This window comes from Solanum tuberosum, unplaced genomic scaffold (genome assembly GCF_000226075.1).
Source record: "Solanum tuberosum cultivar DM 1-3 516 R44 unplaced genomic scaffold, SolTub_3.0 scf00159, whole genome shotgun sequence".
In the NCBI taxonomy this organism is placed as follows: domain Eukaryota; kingdom Viridiplantae; phylum Streptophyta; class Magnoliopsida; order Solanales; family Solanaceae; genus Solanum; species Solanum tuberosum.
The window spans coordinates 17143-42753 of record NW_006239089.1 but is presented as its reverse complement, the minus strand read 5'-3'; the positions used below and the strand labels follow the sequence as shown (position 1 = coordinate 42753).

The following is a 25611-nucleotide window of genomic DNA, read 5'->3' as shown; positions in this document are numbered from 1 at the left end:
AATTGTTTTAAGTAAGTATTGCTAAAAGTTGACAAAAATAATAAATTAAAAAAGTATACTTAAAAATGATAATTATTAAATAAAAGACCTTCTCTTATATAATTTTTCCATCTTTTTTCTTTTTTAACATTGATATTTATTATGTTAATACAACTAACCAAATGACAACTCCTACTATTTATTCACTTGGGAGTTGGGTGTATTTGGTAAGAAAATGTTTTTCGATTTTGCTGTATCTAGCTGGTTACTTTTTCAAGAACCTCAAGGACAATGATTATAGGAAAAACAAGTTTCATAATTAACATTCCAAAATTATTATCTCCTCCCCAACTTTTTACTGCTCTCCGACTAGGTACTCCATGCCATCATCTCTGATCTCACATCTCATCCCCACCCCTAGAGTGTTTTCCTAAATTACATATAACTATTTTTGAAACAACAATATTAATTCATTTCTCAAACAAATACTTTTTTCTTTTTTGTAGGTTATCAAATATCAAAAAATAAATTAAAAAATTCACTTATTTTTCAAAAAAATCAATCTAGAGAAATATTTTCCTACGTTCCAATCACACTCTTAATTAAGATGATAAAGATATTCACAAGCCACGGAACATCTTCCCCTCACAAAATAGTTGCATTCAAAATTACATGTCTCTTGTGACTAATTGTTTGATTATTTCAACGAAATTTATGGAATTGTTATATTTTATTTAGTTACTATTGGGAAACTAAGGTGGATGTTTATGCTGCCAAAAAGTTGCTCAATAATATTACCCTCTTTTCTTATTTAGGAAAAATATTACTTCAAAAGATCCATTAAATATGTACGTTATATATACCTTTGTGGCACATAATTCACATGTATTATGTATGTATATCTTAATTGCATTCAACGATATGATTTTTTCGAGTATATTTTACTATCGGCATTGCATACCCTCAGGGTTACAATCATATGCATACAACAATATTGACATGTAAAAGTCTTCTTTTTTTTAGTGTAGAACTAAAAAAGTTAGTTACACAGAACGTGGAAATCATGAATCTCCTTTACTTTCTATTGGTTCGCCGTGTGTCCAGAAAAAAGACCAACCACAAGAGAGTAGAGTATTGTACGCAACCTTACCTCCATTTTTGTACAAGGTTAATTTCACAGTTTGAATCAGTGAACTCCTAGTCACATGACAACAACTTCACATGTACCTGTTGAAATTCTTATGAACGATACAGGAAGAGAAGAAAATGGAGGTCCATAGCCTCCACACCTACCTCCAAAATAGTACTACCAGTTGTCAATGAAATCACTGAGGAAAGGGGAGGAATAAAGACAATGCAACTCCAGTAATAGAAATATTAGCGTTTGTAATTGCAACATAAGTCGGAGGCTCGTCGCTGTCTCAAGATTGACAGCCTCGTAAATATACGGAAGACATAGGTCCAACAAAAATTGTAAATATCCAACAGATGGAGCTGAATTATACTAAGTAAATTTACAGGTTTGGATGTACCCTCCCTATATGTAGCTTGGTGGGAAGAATGCAAGAGCTCAGACTTCGGTAAAACGAGTTTTCTCATTTATGCTCGATGGTGAACCTTCCCACAGCTCCGCTAGCTCCTTTCTCATCCATGAAATGACAATTATCGGCCCCAAAGTTGATGGTACCTATTTTAGCCAAATATAGGAAGTAAATGAGCTAAGACCAAATTGGATCATGCTTGTTATGGAAGCAGAACTTCTTAAACCAGCATAAGAGGATAATCTCAAGAAGTTTTTTTTTTTTACGAGATAATCTCAAGAAATTTTTACAAAAGACAGTAGTAAACTACTAAAAATTTGTTACAAGTTCTAGTCGCATTTAGTTATTTTTTCATTTCTGGAGTTTGTAGAGTAAAAATTAGTCACCGGCTAGTAAAATTAATATGTGAACAATGAACTGAGTTTACAAACGTTTTAAAAATAGGGTGTGAATTGATGTAGGAAATTCACAACAGATTAATCTGTTCATGCAAGCATGAAATATCACTCAAGTCTTAGAGTGGCTCATGCACATCCTGAATAACTAGCACTCCCTGGACATTAAACACCAACCCAGTATCTTTAGGATATCATATGTGCAATGCAAACTCTTCCTTTAGAAGGCACTAGATCAAATCTTAGGCAGCATGTAAGAGTCTCACATTCACACCGGTTGGACACACCTCGATGCTTTTGGATTTGATAAGGAAAAAGAAAACAAATTTGCAAAGATATAAAACCATTGATCTAAATGCACATTTAGGTAGACCTCCAAATGCACCATCTTAAAAACTTACTAGCATGCAATGTTAGCAATTTAACATTAGCAGTTAAAATCAGAGTGAGAATACACATCACTTAACCACAGTTAAGTGATAAATGTGTGTCTTAAAGACACTGTCTAGCATTTATTAGTTTAGGGTAACCACCGGGTGCGGGTAAGTTTCTACCCATATATACAACACTATGAGATTGAAGATTAAAAAAGAAGATAAGACAAGCCTCTGAAATTATACAGAGGGAAGTTGTCACTAAAACACCTATATAATGTATAGAAAGTAAACAGACATGGATAAAAACAAAACATATAGAAACCTAGGAATCAAGGATCCATGTAAGAGATGGTCCTAATTTGTTAGAATAAGGTTTGGTTGTTACATCTACATTAAGTCATGTGTATGCTACTGGTCTTTTTAGTTTGGTTAGAGATTTGTAGGATTGTGTCCCCCTTTCTTCTTGGTGGTGGATCGATTACATCGATCTTGTGTAGTTGACTAGGTAGTACAGGACATGTGGGAAGATTTAATTATTTTGAATATGGACTTCCACATCATATTGGGTATGAATTGTTTTTTCTTCGTATTATGTAGTTCTAAACAGTTTTAGTTTTTAGATTTGTTTCGTATTAATAAAAGTTCTTGTACTGGTGTCACCAAGTCTTGAGGTAGTTTTGATTTTGACTTATTTATTCCACTTCTATAAGAGTTAGTTGTTTATTTTATATAAATTTTGCATTAGTTAAATTGTTAATTGGTTAATAAAGAAATAGGGTTCACCTACTAGGATAGTGAATGCCCTTACGTCCCAATGGGATTTTTGGATCGTGACAACACAGAGTTTTGGAGAATATTCAGTTTTAGAGAAACCTACTATGTCTTTGAAAAAATCATTTTGTATCTGAACGACATGACCAAATTTGAGTCTAACAAATATCAAGGATTCATATAACCAACCCAAACTAGTTAGATATGGTTAAAGCATGTATACCTTGATCCAATGGATACCAAATGACCAACACATCTTTACCATGAATTTGAAGGATGGATATATGTCGCTATGTGTAGATATACAGGACGGTATTGACCGAGGAAGAATGTCTTTTAAAAAAAGTAAGCAAATATTAATTTATGGTTTAGTGTTGCCTTACACCTAATTTTATAAATAAAAAGAAGAAATCATACATTTAAAAGTAGACCTAATCATAACCAAATAGACTTCAAACTTACCTAAAAGTCACGAAGGTCTTAGCGTCGGACTTTGACGCCAACATAGATATCATGTCAAAGGAAATGACAACTTGCATTAACAAAGGACTGTCTTTAAAAGCCAGTGGGCCACCTTAAGAAACATCATATGTTTTTCCTTGTTTCACACACTAACATTGCACCATTGGCATAGAAACTATGTGAGTTATTATATTATTGTCTTTTTATTTTCTGAAAAGACAGATGTTAAGTTATTGTCCTCTGGACCAAAAAAAAAAAAGATACCTACATACCTTTATCATATGGGATATTCCCTCCCAGGCACGAATACCAATGCACTTTCTCTGTCCTACTTTCTAGGGCAGTAGAAGACCATTTTTCCGGCAGCAACCACCGGAATCTTAGCCTTTTCTTTCTAAGCCAACAATTATCACCCACTGTGATAATTGCTACACACTTTAGCCTAGGATGGAAGAAAATAGAATTTATTTTAATGTTGGTTTTAAGTCATTCGACATCACTAGATGGAACTCGAGCAAGTCTGAATGGTATGAATGGATTGAAAGAAGCAGAAAGAAGATGACGAGGTCAGTTATGAGCAAGAAAGCTATGGAATGGATATGTTTCTGCCTGAGAGAGGCTTCAAAGGAGCACAAAAAGGAGACGAGAAGATGGAAACTAGCAGATAGAGAGGCAGAGCTTTTTTGTACCAAGAAGCAAAATGAATATGGGAAATTTATGAGTGTGATAACCTTAAATAGTGGTGGAAGGTCGGGATTAATCATACCGGAACTTGCATTAAATGCAGGGTGGGTGGATATTGCATTAAAGATTGAGAGATTCATTAAATGTCAGCAAAGAGAGAAGGAACATTCTTTCTCAAGGGTGATGGAGGAAGAATACTCTTATGCTGAGGCTGTCCAACAGAGTGAATGAGGGAGCAGTAATTTAAGAAGAGCCGAGATGAACACCAAGAAAGGAAGCATTCTGATTACTAAGCCAATGAATATTAAGGAGGAAAATCTCCTCAAGAGATGTCTTATAAGATATTGCACTGCAGGAAAGAAGGAGAAACCAACTTTGGCGGATATCAGGAGCTGGTCCTCAACAAACTGGAAAAAGGTCTTTGGAGTCGACATATATGAATTGAACAGACGAAATGTTCCTTTTCGAACTTCCCCAATAGATACATGGCGGAATTGATCATCCAAGGCCAATGGAGGTGGAAGAGTAGTATATTTCATCTAGATTGGTGGAGTCCAACAACAGGGTGCACTCCTACGCCCCTCAATTGTGCGTGAAACTTGGATTAGAGTAGTGGGGGATTCCATTGCATTTGTGGTCTAGGAAGGTCTTCCAAGAAATTGGGGATCTGTGTGGAGATTGGATTGAGACAGAAGAAGAAATTGAGCTAAAAAACCACCTGAAGTGGGCAAGGATGGGCAAGGATTCTGGTGAAAAACAACGGGAGAAACCTTCCGAAAGAGGTCTCTGTCGCTTGTGATGGAATTACATATTTTTCCAATTTGGGCAGAAAGCAAACCCAGATTCGAAATAAGGTCGGAAAGTGGAGGCATAGTCGCCGGGGAAAATGAGGTCCTTTTCCCAGGGAATAGATTTATCCAGAGGTCTGATGGCGTAAACATCTGCGACATAGTACCAAAATCCCATCATTTTAGGGATTTTAGTACGTCAAAGCACGTGGGCTGTACTTCAACAGCTGGAAAGACAATGGGGAATGGAGCACGTGAGAGGCATGTGAGTTTTTTAAATGAGAGGGCTGAACTGAGCCCATCAGGAAAGCCCAAGAAGAATAACAATTCTAAATGGCCTAATGGCCCTGATTTTGCAGCACATGTCATTTTTAATGATTTACAAGGGACAAAGATCGGCTACACAGAAACCCATAAATTGGCTGGTGACATAACAGCCTTGCACGTGTCCAATTCAGGCGAAGGAAAGCAGAACATGAACACAAAAGTCGTGACAGAGCTGCTGGAGGAAGAAATCAGGGGAGATTTGATGATAACGGGAGGGGAGAGGAAGAACCTAACTCCATAGATAGGGGAGCTGATAGAGAAATTACAAAGTCAGGGGAGACTGGGCTAGCAATACAGAGCTCAAACACAGAAATAGTTAATTGGGAGGTGGAGGAACCTGTACCAATTATGGTGCAACAACAACAAAGGGCTCAAGATGTAGATAAAGCGAATTCAACATGGGTACAACAGAACTTGATAAAACTGGGGAAAATCTTTGGGATCGATTTCCAAGGGCATGAAGAGGAGGCAACAGAGTTACTGCTACAAATAAGTCAGGAGAATGGAGCAGGATACAGAAGTTAAGAAACTCAAGATCAAGGGTGCACAAGAACTTAAAAGTCTTGTAGCCTTTGATGTAAAATTTAAAGCTCTGGAAGTAGGAATAAGGGGGAGGAACACAATTTTTCAACACATGATGAAGTTTAAGCTAATATCATGGAAATGTTAGGGGATTAAACGATAGGGAGAAGAGAAGGGTTGTACATAGTTTGTTGTCTGGATGGAGAGCAGATATAGTTTGTCTCCAATAAACAAAAATTGAAGGGGATATTTCAGAGATGGTAAAGCAGATTTGGGGAGGCAGGTGGCTTAGATATGCCTGTCTAAAAGCAAGTGGAACAAAAGGAGGTATCTTATTGATGTGGGATGCGAGGGCATGGATGGGGGAGGGTCTTGGAAATTGGTTCTTACACCATTACTTGTAAATTTGAATCACAAACCCAGAATTTTAGCTGCCATATATCTAGAGTGTATGCTCCTAACTGTTACAAGGAAAGAAGACTTGTATGGGAAGAATTGAGCTCAGTAAGGGGGTTGATGGAGGGACCCTGGGCAATGTGTGGGGACTTCAATGTATCTAGGTACATATCTGAGAAGAAGAATTAAGGGAATGAGAGAGTTTTCTGATTTCATAGAGGACATGGAATTAGTTGGCATGCAATTAGAAGATGTTGCATACACATGGTTTAAGGGAGATCAACAGGAGGCAGCCTCCAGAATTGATAGAATCATGATTTCTAAAGAATGGGATGATACCTTCAACAATTTGAAATAGATTCCTCTTCAAAGGCTGGGCTCAGATCATATACCAATAGTGTTGATTACTGGTTGTTGGGAGAGGAATAAAAGCTACTTCAAGTTTGAAAATTGGTGGTTGCAGTCAGAAGGATTTGTGGATAGAGTTAGAGAGTGGTGGAGCTCCTTCAGTTACACACGAAGACCTTATTATGTTTTGGCATGCAAACTTAAAGCACTGAAACTTAAGCTAAAGGAATGGAAACAAGAAGAGGGTGGAAATCTGGGCAGTCAAAGAAGGAGATTGTTAGAGCAGTTAGCAGAATTAGATACAGAAAGGGTAAATAGAACTCTCACTGTGGAGGAAACGACAAAAAAGGCTGCAATCTTACTTGAGTATGAAGAGCTAGTCAAGAAAGAGGAAGTTTCATGGAGACAGAAATCAAGAGTACTATGGTTGAAGGAGGGAGACAAGAACACCAAATTCTTCCACAAAATGGCAAATGCTCACAGGAGATATAACAATATAGATCAACTCATGATACAAGGAGAGGTTACTCAAGAGAAAAGCAGAATTGAAGGGGAGATAATAGCATATTATAAGAACCTGTATAGAGAAACACATCAATGGAGACCTTATAATAATGCTGAATGTCCAATGTTGACTGAAGAGGAAAAACTGTCCCTGCAAGGCAGATTTGAGGAGAATGAAGTTCTAAATTGCCTGATTTTTTGTGGAGCTGAGGAAGACCAACTGAAATACTTAAGGGTGATCCTGGTGCTGTTTGAAGGGGTATCCGGGTTGCACATTAACTGGATTAAAAGTTCTATGTATACTATCAATGAGGTCAACAACATAGACTTGTTAACTTCAATTCTAGGGGGTGAAGTAGGTACTTTTACTCAAGAGAAAAGCAGAATTGAAGGGGAGATAATAGCATATTATAAGAACCTGTATAGAGAAACACATCAATGGAGACCTTCTTATAATAATATTAAATGTCCAATGTTGATTGAAGAGGAAAAAATGTCCCTGCAAGGCAGATTCGAGGAGAATGAAGTTCTAAATTGCCTAAAGCTATGTGCAGCCGATAAGGTAGATGCTCTCCCAACTTACATGCTGTCTCTATTTCCCATCCCACCAGGGATCACTAAAAGACTAGACAGCATAAGAAGGAAGTTCTTGTGGCAAGGAAACAAAGAGAATAGAGGCTTTCATCTAGTTAAATGAAATGCAGTGACAACTGGAAAGAACAATGGTGGTCTGGGAATAAAGAATATGGAGCTACATGGCAAAGCACTCTTAATGAAGTGGTTGTGCAAATACTCAAATGAAAACCAAACACTTTGGAGAAGAGTGATAGGTGCCAAATATGAGAATCAAGATAGTTGGATGCAAATGGCTTTTATAAAAGGGAGACAAATTATGGATGCAGTGTTGATTGCTAATGAAGCTATAGATTCCAGGATTAAGCAGAAGAAACCTGACATTCTATGCAAGCTGGACATAGAAAAAGCATATGATCATGTGAATTGGAAGTACCTTCTGAAGATTTTAGAGATGATGGGATTTGGACAAAAATGGTTGAACTGGATTAGCTTCTGCATTTCTACAGTTAGCTTCTCTGTTCTGATTAATGGGTCCCCTGCAGGGTTTTTTCAAACTCAAAGAGGACTCAGGCAGGGTGATCCATTGTCCCCTTTCTTGTTCTTAATTACTATGGAGGGGCTGAATAATATGCTCAAGACAGCAAATATGAGAGGATGGATAAAAGGTTTTGATGTGGCTAGAGAAAATACAGAAAGCTTGGAGGTGACACATCTTCAGTATGCAGATGATACACTGATTTTTTGTGGAGCTGAGGAAGACCAACTGAAATACTTAAGGGTGATCCTGGTGCTGTTTGAAGGGGTATCCGGGTTGCACATTAACTGGATTAAAAGTTCTATGTATACTATCAATGAGGTCAACAACATAGACTTGTTAGCTTCAATTCTAGGGGGTGAAGTAGGTACTCTACCTACAACATATTTGGGTATGCCATTGGGAGCAAAATCCAAGTCCTTAGAAATTTGGAATGGTGTGATAGAGAAGTGTGAGAAGAAGCTGGCCAGATGGAAAACTCAGTACTTGTCAAGAGGGGGTAGACTGACCCTCATAAACTCAGTCCTAGATGCTCTCCCAACTTACATGCTGTCTCTATTTCCCATCCCACCAGGGATCACTAAAAGACTAGACAGCATAAGAAGGAAGTTCTTGTGGCAAGGAAACAAAGAGAATAGAGGTTTTCATCTAGTAAAATGGAATGCAGTGACAACTGGAAAGAAGAATGGTGGTCTGGGAATAAAGAATATGGAGCTACATGGCAAAGCACTCTTAATGAAGTGGTTGTGCAAATACTCAAATGAAAACCAAACACTTTGGAGAAGAGTGATAGGTGCCAAATATGAGAATCAAGATAGTTGGATGACTAAGATTGTGACCACACCTTATGGGATCAGTTTATGGAGATCCATAAGAGCATTATGGGAGGAAGTTAAACCCAAATTCAAGATGAAAGTGGGGAATGGGAACAAAATCAAATTCTGGAAGGATGAATGGCATGAGAAAGGTAACCTGGAAACTCTTTTCCCTGATATTTACAATCTGGCAATGTTCCAACAAAGAACTATTGCAGAACTATGGACACCACAAGGGTGGAATTTCATCTTCAGGAGAGAACCAAATGACTGGGAAGTGATGAGGTTGGCAGAATTCCTCAAGTTGGTTGGACATTTTACTGGACTTCAGGCATATGAGGATATGCTTTGGTGGAAAGGCAACAATAGAGGAGAGTTCAAAGTGCATTCAGCTTACAGGCTGATGGATGAATCAAGCCAGCAGAGTCCCATCTGGCCTTGGAAACAAGTATGGAAGTGTAGAATCCCACACAAAGTCTCATGCTTTATTTGGCTGCTAGCTAAGGAAGCTGCCCTGACTCAGGATAATGTAATGAAAAGGGGGATAACCTTATGCTCTAGGTGTTTCCTATGTGGGGAAACCTTAGAAACTGTAAACCATCTATTTCTACACTGCAAATACACCCGGCAGCTTTGGAGGATTTTCTTGAGCCTTAAAGGCATATCCTGGACTATGCCTAGGAGAGTTACTGAGGCCTTGTACAGCTGGGAGGAGGCAGGTGCCCTTGCAAAAGACAGAACTAGATGGAGAATTATCCCTGCTTCAATATGGTGGGCAATCTGGAAAGAAAGGAATTCCAGATGTTTTGAAGGCATAGAAAATAGTGTGCAGGATGTTAAACTAAACTGCATTTTGTTGTTATGTTTTTGGTGTAATCAATTATACTCAAATGACACTGTCTCTATAGTTGATGTTCTAGACTCAATATAGAAATAGAGTAGGAGTGTCTAGAGTGCATCTGTATATAAGGTTTGAGTACAACCCATGTACTTTTGTGATATAATACATCGTTACCATTTTCAAAAAAAAAAAGCTGTAGTAATCTACTGCAAATAGAAATAAAAAATAAAAAACTTAATTTCCTTAAATCTTCCATGTGTAAAACATTGGTAGACTAAAAGGAGTGCTAACATTACTCCCCTCTTCAAAGCGCGCTTTCCCTCAAGCGCTAAGTGTGGAAAATATTAGTAGTTCCCCCTTTTCTAACAAATTCTTCCTCATTGTATATAGAGTCAATCTAGAAAAACTTCTTGCACTGATGACCTCAAGCGAATGGTTCATCACAGTTGAAACAAAGTCCCTTAAGTCGCCTTTCCTCCATTTCAGATCTGGTCAGTTTCTTCACAAATCTGACATATTGTTGAGGTGAAAAATCTATTGTCTTTGATGTGCAAGCATCTAACAATTGCGAACAAATGAGTTTTTCCTTGCGCTCATAAAATGGGGATAAACTCATTGCCATAGCTAAATCTGGAGGATTATGCAACTCAACCTCAATTGCTATATAATTAGTAAGACCGTTGATATAAAGTTCAATTTTTTGTGACTGTGAGTGTACCAACCCGCGAAATTAACTGCTCAAATGTTTCTTGGTAATCTGCCACAGACCCGATCTGGCGTAGCTTAGCCAATTCTCCCAATTTCTGACTTCTGATTGGTGGCCCAAAACGAAGGTTACAATGACGTTTGAAGTCATCCAAGGTTGTATTCTTCAGCATTAAGGGCATGCTGGCCACCACCAAAAAGTGTCAATTACAAACTTCCTATCAAATCTACAATCTGGTCTGTATCTACTATACACAACTGTTTACACCAAAAAAGTAGAGATACTATACAATTCCATTTGACCTTGTGTATGGAATTGGATCTATTGTCGAAACATCTACTGTTCCTTTCCTTCCAAACTGACCACCATATACATGATGGTATTAACCTCCACCATCTCTTCTGGCTCTTGGTGCCTCCTCTCCTTACCCAGCTCTTCAACACGTTTGATGTACGTTCTGGCATTGTCCAATTCAGATTTGAGATGCTAAGGAACAAATTCCAGATTTGAGCAGTGTAATTACAGTGCAAGAAGAGGTGGCTGTTAGTTTCACTTGTCAAATTGCATAAAAAACACCTAGGGACCAGCTGTCTACCCTTCTTCTGAAGTACTTCTTGTGTTAAACAAGCTCTCTTTATCACTAGCCAAGTGAAGCATTTCATTTTTGTAGGAATATCCCCCTTCCAAAAATAGTTCCAGAGGTGTTTTGGTCTCCCTGCCATCACCTGGAGACCTCTTCTGTAAGCACTGTTGACTGAGAAAAGGCCATCTTTGTTGTGCTTCCACAACATCCTGTCTGTGGCATTTGTATTGATGGTCACTCCGCTTAGCATCCCTAATATCTCAGCCACCCTTTCCACCTCCCAATCATTGAGAAGTCTTCTAAAAACTAGATCCCAGCCCTGTTCAGTCCAGCAATCACCAACATTGGCATCAGGATTTCCACAAATTTGAAAGAGATCTGGGAAGAGATCTCTAAGAGGGGATTGGTCTATCCAAACATCCTTCCAAAATTTTGTTTTAGTGCCACTTCCCACCTTGATATATAAATTTGTCTCCATTTGTGACCACAAGTTTCTAATTGATCTCCATGCACCCACACCATAAGGTTCTGTTGTGATCTCTGTACACCAAGGGTTTAACTCACCATATTTTGCTATGATCACCTCTTTCCAGAGGGAATTTCTCTCTTCAGTGTACCTCCACAACCACTTCTTCAATAGGCTCTCATTCTGTAGTTTCAAGTTCTTAATTCCCAGCCCCCCTCTGTCTTTGCTAAGTAGAGCAGTTTCCCAGTTTACTAAGCTATAGCCTTTTCCATCCTTCTTGCCTTGCCATAAGAATTTTCTCCTTAGCTTATCCAGATTTTCCACTACTTTTCCTGGGATTGGGAATAGAGACATCACATAAGTGGGCAGAGAATCAAGAACAGAGTTTATTAAGATCAATCGTCCTCCAAGTGAAAGATATTGAGCCTTCCATCCAGAGAGCTTCTTTTCAGTTTTCTCCAAAATACCATCCCATATTTCCAAGGCTTTGTGATTGTTACCCAAAGGCATGCCTAGATAGGTGGTAGGCAGCTTCCCAACACTACACCCTAGTATGCCTGCCATCTCTTTTATCTGAGGTACCTCATTCACAGGGAAGAGACTACTTTTTCCCCAGTTCACTTTCAATCCAGAGACTGCTTCAAAAAGTACCAATATCACTCTAATGTAGCTTATCTGTTCTTCTACAGGATCACAAAGGATGATGGTATCATCTGCGTAGAGCATATGACCAATTTCTCTTTCTTCCCCCCCTCTGCCTCCCACTTTGAAGCCTTTGATCCATCTATTTTGTGTAGCAATCCTCATCATAGCATTAAATCCCTCCATTGCTAGGATGAACAGGAAAGGGGAGAGAGGATCACCCTGTCTCAGTCCCCTTTCTGATTCAAAAAAACCCACAGGTTCTCCATTCACAAGCACAGAGAACTTGACAGTTTTGATGCATGTCTCAATCCACTTCAGCCATTTGTCCCCAAAGCCCATCTGGCTAAGGATATTTAAGAGAAAAGACCAATTTACATGGTCAAAAGCCTTTTGGATATCCAGTTTGCACATTAAGCCTGGGCTTCCTTCCTTTATTCTGGAGTCAATGCATTCACTAACTATGAGTGCAGCATCCATGATTTGTCTCCCCTTCACAAAAGCCATCTGATGTTTGTTGATCAATTTATCCAGCACTTGCTTCAATCTTTCAGCCAACAGCCTAGCAATGAGTTTGTAGACACCCCCTACTAAGCTGATTGGTCTAAAATCCTTCAAATTGGAGGCTCCCGCTTTCTTTGGAATTAAAGCAATAAAAGTTGCATTAAAACTCTTTTCAAAAACTTGATTGGAGTGAAAAAACTGAATAGTTTTGATAATATCTTCCTTCAATAGGGTCCAAAAAGTTTGGAAAAACATCATTGGGAATCCGTCAGGGCCAGGTGCTTTCTCTTTTGCACACATGTTTAAGCTTCCCAAAATTTCCTCCTCCTCAAAGGGTCTTTGCAGCCACACCTGCTCTTCTTCAGAAATTCTTGAAACATCTAATATTCTTTGATCAGGTCTCCACCCTTCAGTCTCTTTGTAGAGGTTTTTATAGAATTCCTGCGCTGCTTCTTTAATCCTGATTTGATCCTTAGTGATTTCACCCTCCACCTCCAGCTGTTCCATTGAGTTGAACCTTTTATGAGAGGTTGCAATCCTGTGAAAAAATTTAGTATTTTTGTCCCCTTTTTTTAGCCATTGGATTCTAGATCTCTGTTTCCAAGCTATCTCTTCCTGCTTTGCCACTTCTTCAAATTCCATACCCAAGTGAGTCTTCTGTATCAACTCGTCGTCAGTGAGTGGCCTTTGTTCCTGAATTGTTTCCCAGCTTGAGATTTGGCTCAGGATATCTTCCTTCCTTTGCTTCCAATTTCCCCTATTGGTTTTGCTCCATTCTTTAAGCTTTGTTTTCAGCATCTTTAATTTTTCAGCCAGAATATATCCTGGTCTTCCATTCACATTGAAGGATTCCCACCACTCTCTAACTTTTTCTTTGAAACCTTCAACTTCTAGCCACCATGTTTCAAATTTAAAATATGATTTTCTCCACCCTTCATCACCACAAGACAACATGATTGGGTTGTGGTCAGAAGCAATCTTTGGAAGACTGCATTGATTTATCTGAGTGAAATTTTCTCCCCATTCTGCGCAATGGAGAAATCTGTCGATCCTGGAGGCACAATTATGATCCTCCCCCCTTCTCCAAGTGAAAGATCCTCCAAATAAAGGAGGATCTACCATCTCTAGTTCTTCAATGCAAGCTGAGAATTCTGTCATGGCACCATTTTGCCTGTTGCAGTTTGTTCTCTCTGAGGCAAACCTGGTGACATTGAAGTCACCACAGACAACCCATGGTCCATTAATGCTAGTTTTCATCTGTAGAAGTTCTTGCCAGAGCACTCTTCTGATCACTGTATCACAGTCTGCATAGACTGCAGTAATACACCAATTGAAGTCATCATGTATTCCAGAGAATTTCCCAGTTAAACATTGACTCCCAGCCAAAAGTAATTCCCCCCTCCAAACTCTCTTGTCCCATAAAATCATAATTCCACCACTACTACCCTGGGCCTCTTTCATTAGTACCCCCGCCCATCTATTATTCCAGATGCTTTGTAGAATGTTGTCAATTTGTCCATTCAATTTAGTCTCAACCAAAACTATTATATCAGCCCCCCATTGCTTCAGTAGCTTTCTCACAAGCTCCCTCTTGTTCTCCCTGTTTAAACCCCTTACATTCCAAGAGAGGATTTTTACTCTCATTTTTGTTTCAGAGATAGAGTCCTCCCATTAGATCTCGGTTCACCATCTTTGAAGTTCACATCAAAAATTAAATTTCTAACTTCTTTTGGGATTGAGTTGATTGTATTGTTGCTCTTTTGACCCTCTCCTGACATCTTTTCCTTCCCTGTTCTCTGGTCAAGTTTCATCAACAAGGCGTATGCTTCTTTTTGGCATCCCTTGAGGTCAATTCCAAAGTGTTGGCTCAAACTGATCATGTTAGCTTGGACCCATTCATTGGCTGTAGCTTCAACATCTCTTTCTTGATTGCTGCTATCAATTTGGATTGGTACCGGTTCTGAATCTGCATACATGACAACCATTGCATCAGAGAAATCTATCTCCTCCCCTGTTCTCTGTTTTTTGCTTTCAGCAGTCTTCTGTATAGCCAAATTATCTCCCTCTTTAATTTTTTGTTTGTGTTTCTTGCCATTCTTCTTTCCCCTCCCTCGCCTCGCTAAAGGGATCCCTCCCTTGTCGAACTCAATTTCTCTAGCTCCATCGAAATTCACAAAGTTTCGATTCTCTGGCAGATTCTTTTCCATAATCGCTTCAATAAAAGGCTCTGTAAAGTTGAGAATTTCAGGGCCTGATTTAAAGGCTGCAGAAGGGATGTCTTTGGGCTTCCAAGGAATTTCATTGGGCTTTCCTTTAGTGAGCCCATTTGAGAGGCCATCAGCAATTAAATCATAGGCCCCACTTATATTCTCTCTACGCATGTAATTTCTAGGGCACACCCAGTGGTCCTGTGAATTCAAAAATTTCACGTGTCCAGCCACGTGATTTCTGTCAGCTGAATTTCCCCTTTTCTCGTATACATCGAGTTTCGATGTTCCTGCTCCATCTGCCAGTCTTCCATTTTTGTGTAAAGCTTCTGACCGTTGGGCCAAGATGTTTGACGATCTGAATCCTGGTTCAATCTCCACCTCTCTAGACGGCGAAGCCTCTTGCTTTTTCCGGTATAGTGCTGGTAACTCGCACCATATCGGAAGGGAGTAGATGAGGTCACCGTCAGCCACTTCAATAGATGTCGGAATCTTTTCTTTCGGTCCCCTAACTCTAATCCTTGCCCATCTTAGGTGGTTTTTCAGCTCGGTTTCTTCTTCATTCTCAAGCCATCCACCACATGCATCCCCAATCTCTTTCATCATCTTTGAGTTCCATAAATGCAATGGAAGACCCAGCACTCTGATCCAAAACCATTCAAACCTGAAGGTTTCCGGCAGCGCACATGTGGTCGGCGACCACCACTCAAGGTTCAGGCACTGCCCTTGTCTCCTCCATTCCCCCATGAGGATTTGTTCGGCGTCTCTTCTTGTCTGGAACTCGAACAGAAATAGGAACCCGTTCAAATCGTACACCTGAAGGTTGAGGACTCCCTTCCAGGTTTGATTTGCCCATCTCCTCATGTCGTTTCGAGTAGGGGCTTCATCTCCACCAGAAAACCTTCCTACCAAGCATCTGCGGAGCAAAGTATTCTCCTCCTGAAGACAATTCTTCATCGGAGCTTTAGCTTGGATCTGTTGGGTCCATTTGTTGTTTGTAACAGCTCCTTTGTAATTTCCATTTCCAGTGAAAGGTTTGCTTATAAAGCCCCCAGCTGTGGTGTTCACTGCCTTTGTACGGGAAATTAAATTAATGAAGCTTTCAATTTTTCCTGCAATTTTCCCCCATCCCTCATTAAAAGTGTTTTCCGGAATGATAATGATAGTTCTGCTATGACCATTGACAGATATGACTGACATAAATCTTCCATATTTATTGAACTTTTGAGAGCAATAAATGTAGGTTGAGACATCCCTACATCTCCACGATTTAAAACTCTTTCCCCTGTTAACCGAGGCTTCACAGAATCTCTTGCAAAGCCATAAAAGGGCATCCTTGCTAAGGACCATATTCCTCACTGAGAGTCTAGTGGTCTCCACCCATTTGTACCATTCTCCTGTCGCCGATGTGGATGTGATATCATACGCCTTACCCCCCATTCGAAAAGCAAAGTTGTTTTCCATCTTGGAGGAAAGAAAAGATGGAGGAAGTGGGTCTAAGAAAAAAGAAGGGACAGCTCCGGTGGTGAAAGACCACCGGAGAGGAGTTTAGTCACCCTGAAGGGGCTTCTAAAAATAAATATTGGACTCTGTGCCTGAGAGCTTTTTTGATCTCTCACTCAGAATAGACTTGTTATGCTATTAAAGAGAAAGGGTAGAGCAGAAAAGGAGAATAGTCGCATGCAACCAAAACATAGGCTTGGTTGGACACTTTACTGGACTTCAGGCATATGAGGATATGCTTTGGTGGAAAGGCAACAATAGAGGAGAGTTCAAAGTGCATTCAGCTTACAGGCTGATGGATGAATCAAGCCAGCAGAGTCCCATCTGGCCTTGGAAACAAATATGGAAGTGTAGAATCCCACACAAAGTCTCATGCTTTATTTGGCTGCTAGCTAAGGAAGCTGCCCTGACTCAGGATAATGTAATGAAAAGGGGGATAACCTTATGCTCTAGGTGTTTCCTATGTGGGGAAACCTTAGAAACTGTAAACCATCTATTTCTACACTGCAAATACACCCGGCAGCTTTGGAGGATTTTCTTGAGCCTTAAAGGCATATCCTGGACTATGCCTAGGAGAGTTACTGAGGCCTTGTACAGCTGGGAGGAGGCAGGTGCCCTTGTAAAAGACAGAACTAGATGGAGAATTATCCCTGCTTCAATATGGTGGGCAATCTGGAAAGAAAGGAATTCCAGATGTTTTGAAGGCATAGAAAATAGTGTGCAGGATGTTAAACTAAACTGCATTTTGTTGTTATGTTTTTGGTGTAATCAATTATACTCAAATGACACTGCCTCTATAGTTGATGTTTTAGACTCAATATAGAAATAGAGTAGGAGTGTCTAGAGTGCATCTGTATATAAGGTTTGAGTACAACACATGTACTTTTGTGATATAATACATCGTTACCATTTTCAAAAAAAAATACCTAGGAACTTGACTAATAGTAGTATAGGAAGTTACCAACAACATAAGAAGGTGAAACATTTAAAGAGTATCAAAAATAAATAAATTAAAAGGCCACGAAAACATTTGGTAAAACCTAAGGTTAAGGCTTAGACAACTTGTACCATTAGAGACCCAGGAATGAGAGGGAAATATATCAACTAGCAGAGAGAGAAGAGAGTTGAACAATTGAACCGAGTAGATTAAACATGATGTCTAACAAGTTCTAACGGGAGATGGTAAGATCAAAAGGACTTGAAGATGCTACTAAATTGTTCATCACAAAGTAAGAGAATAATCTCATAGATCTAAATATATCAGTGGTAGATGGAAACCTCACATAACATTATGTTATGTTTGACAGAGTAAAAGATGTCATTAGAATATGAAAAGAAAACCTATGGTCCATGATATCCCTAGTGAGATATGGAAGTAACTGGAGAAGTTGGAGGAATATGACTAAACAAACTATTCGAAGTTATGTAAGTAGTGAAAAGATGTTAAATAAGTAGACAAAGAGTACCTTATATAGTTTTAAAATATAAAAACAAAGAAAATAATTGAAAGTTGTGCAAAACTCTATGAACTTAAGGGGTTGTTCGGTAGGATGAATTAGAAAAAATAATGCATGCATTAGCTTTGTATACTATTAATATTTTTTATTTTTTATTTTTTTTTGATAACCGAGAAATCCGTCTGTGACCCGCCCTTTGAACCAATCACAGCCTTCTAAACTCGGTGGATAATGTTTGGTACACTTTTTCAATCTATGTATAACTAATGCACGCTCTATTTGGTATTATGTTATGTATAACTAATACATGAAAAATCATAATATTAGCAATGTAAGAGATTTTAATGCATGCATTAGCATAGTTAAAAACACAATTGTTTCTCAAAACTTTTTCCACATCATATCCACAGTATTTGTGGAGAGTATTTTTGTAAACAAATATTTTATTTTAGAAATTATGCAATGATGTTATTTTTAATACATCAAAAACCAAACATTGCATAAGAATTAATCTCACCATAACGAACACCAGCATTACTAATACATCGTATTCAACACTATTCTTATATACCCTACCAAACAACCCCTAGAACATATGAATCATAAGATTGAAACGTTGGAAAAGATTGAAAGTCTAAAGTTAGGTATATTACTTTGTAATAGAGAAGCAACTTGATTTTATGCCAAGTATATCAACACAAAAACTATATTTTTGCTAGGAAGATATATGAAAGTTGATCGGAAAACAAAATAAAAATCTCCACAACATTTATTGACCAAGCGATAACATATGATAAAGAGTGTTGTAAAAAGTTCTATAGCTAGTGCTCAGGCAAAACAGAATTCTATTATATATAAATCCATAAAGGAAAACGTGTGAAAGAGAAATCACATATGTGGGAATAATGCCCTAAATATAAAAGTATTTCCACTAAACGTGGGTTTATACCAGAGATATGCCTTGAGCTGACGCATTTACTCCTGTACAGATTAACCAACCAGTAATATAGAGAATGATGTTCCATGATGTACAGTATTTGCCAGTGATATTGTGTCAATCGATGAAACTATCAAGGGAGTTAACTAAAAGGTGGAAATATAGAGAGACACTCAAGAGACCAAGGGTTTTAGGATAAGTAGTAGTTCGACAAATATATGCACTACAAGACTTAGCTCTAACGAGGAGAATGAATTGATATGAGATCAGTGGAACTGCAGTGATATCTAAGCTCAGATTTTTATGAGAATGGCATGACAATGAAGATGCAATACATAGAATTAAAATATGATGATTTAAATGGAAGAGTGTTATGAAAGTGACTGAAAAATTATGGCAAGGGGGATGGAGCTATCATCAAGGACCCTGATACTATTAAGGAGGCAGTGCAGAAATTTTATGAAGGCCTTTATAAGGAGACTGAGCAGTGGAGTCTTGGTTTGAGACTTCATGATGTATCTAGGATTACTGAAGAAGAACAAATATGGCTTTAGAGGTCTTAGAAGGAAGAAGGAATAATGTAATGCCTCAACCAGTGTGTTATGGAGAAGGCATCATTAACACCATTCAGGTTTTCCATTCCAATCAAACTTTCGAGAAGAGTTTTAATGCAACTTTCATTGCCTTGATTCCTAAGAAACCAGGAGCCTCTAGTTGCACATCAAGCAGTTCTGACTCAGGACAACCTTATGAAAAGGGGAAGGCAGTTATGCTCCAGATGTTTTTTTTGTGAAGCTGAAACAGAGACAGTAAACCATCTTTTTTTACACTGTAAAGTGACTGAAAAATTATGGCAATGGTTCATTAATCTCAGGGGTATTAGATGGGCCATGCCAAGACATACTGTAGAAGCTCTAGCATGTTGGAATAGGGATGGAAATCAATCAGGACACAAGGAGAGATGGAAGATTGTCCCTGCATGCATCTGGTGGACAATTTGGAAGGAGAGAAATCAGAGATGTTTTGAGAACAAGAGCATTTCCTTCCAAAGTATGAAGATGAACTGTCTAGCAACATTCTACTTTTGGTGTATTCAATCTGTACCTAAGGATATAGGGGACATCACTCTGTTTTTAGATAGTCTATAATGGATATAGGTGATAGATTTGTTTTGGATGTTCCTTCATATTTTTGATGTAACTACTTAGGAGCACACTATTGGTGTACTTCCTTCTGTTTATAATACCAGTTAACTTTCTCAAAAAAAAAAGTGTTATGCAGTAGAAAGATATCTTACAAAGAGAAAGGTAAATTGTACATATTAGTTATGAGACTAGAATGACTTATGGGAGTGAATTGTGAGTGTCGACGCTCATCATTTACCCACGATATGAATGTCATAGAAATGTGGATGCCAAACTAGATGTTCTGGCAGATAGTTAGACAATATTAGAAATGGCCACATCCGACAAAGGGTGTAGGTAGCACATGTATAGGATAAAATAAGAGAAAGGCTTACATTATTAACAAAAAGAAGAAGAAAAAGGCCTTGAGATAATTTGGTATGTCCCACATAGACCTCCCAATGAACCCTCAGTAGATGCGACAATATGATGACTAAAGTGATTAAAAGGAAGGAATGGGTAGACCTAAACAGATGGAGAGAATTTTTCTTGATATACCTACACTATCCCGGAATCAATACGGACATAGCTAAGAACATAATAAGATGGAAGAAAAGGTCCCATCTAGGTAATACCAACTAGTTTAAATAAGCCTTTGTTATTGCTTATACTCATATCAGCTTGGCAAGCGACAGGTCACGGGAGTCTTCTTAGAGCCCATTTGGATTGACTTAAAAAAAATAGCTTTTAAGTCAAAAATAAAAAGTCAAAACTGAAATGACTTTTAAGTCAAAAAATAAAAAGTAGGGGGAGACCTACTTTTGATTTTTGCCTTATTTTAAGCCATTTTTTACCTTGTCAAACACTTTCTAACTTGTTTAAAGTCATTTTTGACTTATTTTAAGTAATTTTTTATATTTGCCAAACACTTCCAGAAGTCAAAAACTGACTTAAAAGTAAGTTTGACCAATTTTTAAGTCAATCCAAACACCCTCTCTTATTATGATCAGATACATGTAGGATCGTTTACAACAACTATGAAACTTAGAAAATCTCTAGTGTTTAAAAAAATTACTTCATATCACGAAACAGTGTGCCTTTATTTCTCAGTCCAACACTAACACACACGTAGGGACCATGGTTTTGTGTTACTTAGCAGACTCTTGAAAACCCACAAATAAAGAAGTCTTGCAGCAGTGATTGGGAGGGGGTGTTGAGCTTCATGCAAAAATAACATACCAAGTATAGAAGTGCTGGTTGTGGCGAGTGAGTCAAAATACCAGCTGCTAAGGCAGTAACCAGTCCAAGGGAATATCCTGCTAGTGCATACCATATGTAAAACCCCTTTGGAGATGATATATCATCCTTTGGAGGTGGTATATCCATGATGTTTCCAGAGTCCAGCCTCTTTCTATGGTCAAAACAGAGAACCAATGCTAAAAGCATAGAAGGAATAGCCTGAAAACAAATAAAACAAATGAAAGCTTAGTCCACGTCAAACTATTTAGCGGATTTATGGAAGTATTGCATCGTGAAGACTAATCACAAACAAGAGAACCTATGGAGATCTTTATTGTATTCACTTAACACTTAATAAATGGAAACACATATCACGATTCATGTGTATATGCAGTCATCCATAGATACTTAACATTGAATATTAGAGACTTATCTTTGGAACAATTGCCGAAAGAATTGCACAAAATTTCAAGAATTGGGAAAAAGAAAAGTTTTTTAGAGTTTTTCCATGTTAAGCATGGTTCACGGTCAGTCTAAAGGATCTTTGCACAAACACAATTATTACCAGACAAACCTGCAATATGTGTTTGGTGGTGAAGATTCCGTGGACAAAGTAGAATTAGGGAGAAAACTTTGTATTGATCTTATTCTAATTTTATTTTTTTGATAACCGAGAAATCCGTCTGTGACCCGCCCTTTGTATTGATCGTATTCTAAGTTATATGACAGAAGTTTTACTTGGGGGTGACAATAACTACATAACTTCCACAATTTAAAAATTAATTACTTACTCAGATTTAAAACTTCCATATGACATACTCACTACTAGATCAAATTTACAAACTTTTACCTTCATACATTTCATAGCTAGAAAATGTAATGTATAAGCCTAACTAATCGATCAAACTGTGTCAACATTAAATATATATCATAGACTATAGGAAAAAGTGAATATTTGCTTTTTGGATACATTCTTTCTTCTAGATCCTTTGGAACCCCTCCCGCGCATGTGACATAACATATATCGCATTTGCATATATTACCTAATCAAAAAATGTATTTGCAATTTTGCATAAATAAAACAATAAAAACTGTCTTGAGGTTTTTTATTGATCTCCTAAGTAGTGACAGTAAACTTTTGACCCCCCCCCCCCCCAAATAAAAAAACCTCTCCTCTTCCACCAACCCAAAATAATAAACAGAAAAGCAAAAGAAATAGGGAAGAGTATAGGAATTACATTTACTAATTACTAATAACCAAGAAAACAAGAAAAGATAGAGACTATGAGGGAGAAGGTAAATATAACCAACAAGACTACGAAACGAGTCCAAATTTGCCACCTCAAGCCCGTTATCAAAGCCCTACCAGAAACACAGATCATCAATCATGATCTCTTGTTTACACCCAAAAGATCCACTTAACTAACAGAAAAATATATGAAATTCCCAGTGCCTATGCAGCTACCACAGATGCATACCACTTCCTTGATAAGCTTTTGGGTAAGCACTATATTCCCATAGCTTACCCTAACATGAAAAAGGTCCATCCGTTCATCATACAAGCCAACACATCTAGAATTTCTGTAACTGCAATGCATGGATCGACTACTCACAATTGTCTTCTTTTCCCTTCTACTTTAACACTACATTCTTGAGAGAGTGAAAAAAGAGCTATTACTGTCAGAATATGAAACCTAGTGCCTATATATGGTTTAATTACACACAACTTCTGATATCTTTTAACATAGATTTTACAGGAATTCCAAACATCATTTATTTATTTTACTGAGACTAGAAAAAAACTAAAGTCACCTGTCGACTCTTTCTTTTTGTTCCCTTTTTCTCATTTCTTTTTCGTTAGAGGTAAGCCCAAGAAGGGGTGAGCAGCGTCACCCGAACAACCAAGAATGAAGGAAAACTTCATCAGATTGAGAAAAATTGAAACGTCCAGTGTTGTGTCTCACCCTCTATATATTTTTATGCAGACAAAATTAAGATGCTAACAAAAAGAGTATAAAAGGAGACATTCTTTGACCATTATACTTATTTCACAAATAGGAAAATGTATTTACCATGTCACCAAGACCCAGCATCATGAAATCAACAGCAGCATATCCAGGCACTACACCACCCAGTAAATTTCTGGGGAACACAATCTTGACAGGCAACTCGAGTTTTTTGGTTATCAACTGCAATCCAGGAAGGCTCAATCTATTCGCCACTATGTGTACAGGATTGGATGATTGCTGGGTTGCTACAGACACCATGACATTTGCGCCAAAGAATCTCTCGGAATAGAAAACCCAGAATATATCATATACAAACAAGCAGCCAAGGAGCATTGCACAAACCTTAATGTTAGGAAGGCGAACATGGCTCACAAAAGCAATACAAAGAGAGATGCCCAGCAAATTATTCAGTATCCAATGCCCAGAGACAAGCCATGCAATAACCGTGCCAATGCATAGCAACGTCAAAAGGCCTTGGATCCTAGTAAATGGCTTCGAACAACATCGAGATACAAAAGGGTCAGCTAAGCCAAACCGGGACTTGATTTGGGCAATATAAGGGAATAGGCAAAAGTAAAGAGATGATGCTGAGGCAACTGCAGTAAACACAGTGAGGATCTGTGAGACAGAAGGGAACAAATAGAACATCATAAGCAAGCTGCAAGAACTCACTACCGGGATCATAAGAGCCTGAGACCTGTCTAATGTAATTGATGCTTCAGACCAATCACGATTTCTCTCCATTTCTTTGCCATAGTTTAAAGCCCGGAACGCAGATGCAAATGACACAGCTATGGCAGTCAGAATAAGAGTGATGGGTGCTGGTTCAAGCAAATACACTAACTTCCATAAAGACTCCATTCTTAACAAAGTTGCACACTTTTCCTAGTGCTGCCTGTAAACACTTCCTTTCAGAAGTATAATAAGGTTAAAAATCAAACACCGCTCCTTATTTCATAAACTCCCAGATTTTACTTTTCGAAAGATGCTTAAGGTCTCCAAACACCTCGGTTCACCTACTGTTTTCTCTACTTCTTTTCCTTCCACTATATAGAAGTTGCTCCTTTACCTTGACCAATCGTCACTGCAATTCAAATAAACCTGAAAGGACAAAGAACTAAACTGATGAATTTTTTTTGGTAGTAACAATTCACACATACTCTTTACCTTGATCAATCAACAACAACAACATACCCAGCGACCAGCGTAATCCCACAAAGTGGAGTCTGGGGAGGGTAGAGTTTACACAAACCTTACCCCTTACCTCAAAGATTGAGAGGCTTGAGAAAAAAAAAAGAGTAACTGAAGTACAAGAAACAGCATCTAATTTACATTGATCAATCATCCTTCAATTTTTTATTTTTTTACGAAAATGCTTATTCATGTAGCTTCATCAACAAGATGAAATTAACTTTATCTAATAACAAGCAATCGGTACCGACAACTCCACGTTCCATTACATCAACAAAGCCGTATTCTACCCAATCAACTAAAGGCGAAGAACACTCAACAACAAACGATCTCGATGATGATGATAACGAAAATGAATGAATTATATCACACGAAAATATGCAAATTGGGGGTTTTTTAACAGTGAATTTACGAGATCTTTCTAATGTTGGACTTACTTGATGAACTTGCCGGAACTCGTCTTTGTCCCACGCCTCGACGATTGTTTATCGAACGTTTCAACAGAGAAGAGAAGACAATTGTGATCTCTGGAGACTCAGTGTATCAGTGGAGTTGCTAATTGCTATAGTGAATGAAAGAGAATATCGCCCCCATTTTGTTTTTTGTGTTGGTAACAAATTATGTAAGTACTCCCTCCGTCCCTTTTTAGTTGTCCACTTTAGAAATGGCACACAGATTAAGGCAACAATGATTAGCACAGTGAAGTTACAATTTTACCCTTATGACAACTTTTCATTTCAAAATTACAACCACTTCTTTGAATTCAAGTGAAATAAATTGGAGGGAAACAACATACACTTTTACAATTTTTTGTAAAATTTAAAAATTTCCCACCAAAATATTTTGTTATAAAAAAATGCTTCAATGAAATGAGAAATCAAACAACCAATGGATACAAGACAAAATAAATCAAGTTCAATGAATGGAATAGATTTAAATATTTCTATTGAAGTGGATGATTCTTCCGGTGTTGCACAATATATACCCGATCTCAATATTATTGTTGATTCATTACCTAGTCCTAGTTTTAATTCAAGTAATTCAATAGATGAGCCTTCTTCAGTCAATCAAATTTCGTTTGATCTAAATACTGAGCTATCTGCAGAAGATGATATACCATTTGATTCAGGACCACAAACAACACATGAGGAGCCACATATAAACATTGGTATGCATACAATG

The 25611-nt window shown here is 38.0% G+C and overlaps 1 protein-coding gene across 1 annotated transcript; it reads right to left on the bottom strand.

Annotated features, from left to right (window-relative positions):
* Nucleotides 1-1325: 1325 nt before the first annotated feature.
* On the bottom strand, nt 1326-25058 carry LOC102602075 (signal peptide peptidase-like 1). Its single transcript, XM_006353804.1, has 4 exons — nt 24867-25058; nt 23302-24339; nt 21230-21448; nt 1326-1666 (listed from the first exon to the last, which is right to left on the bottom strand). The coding sequence occupies exons 2-4, from the start codon at nt 24097-24099 to the stop codon at nt 1550-1552; spliced, it is 1134 nt and encodes a 377-aa protein (XP_006353866.1). The 5' UTR covers nt 24100-24339; nt 24867-25058; the 3' UTR covers nt 1326-1549.
* Nucleotides 25059-25611: the final 553 nt, after the last annotated feature.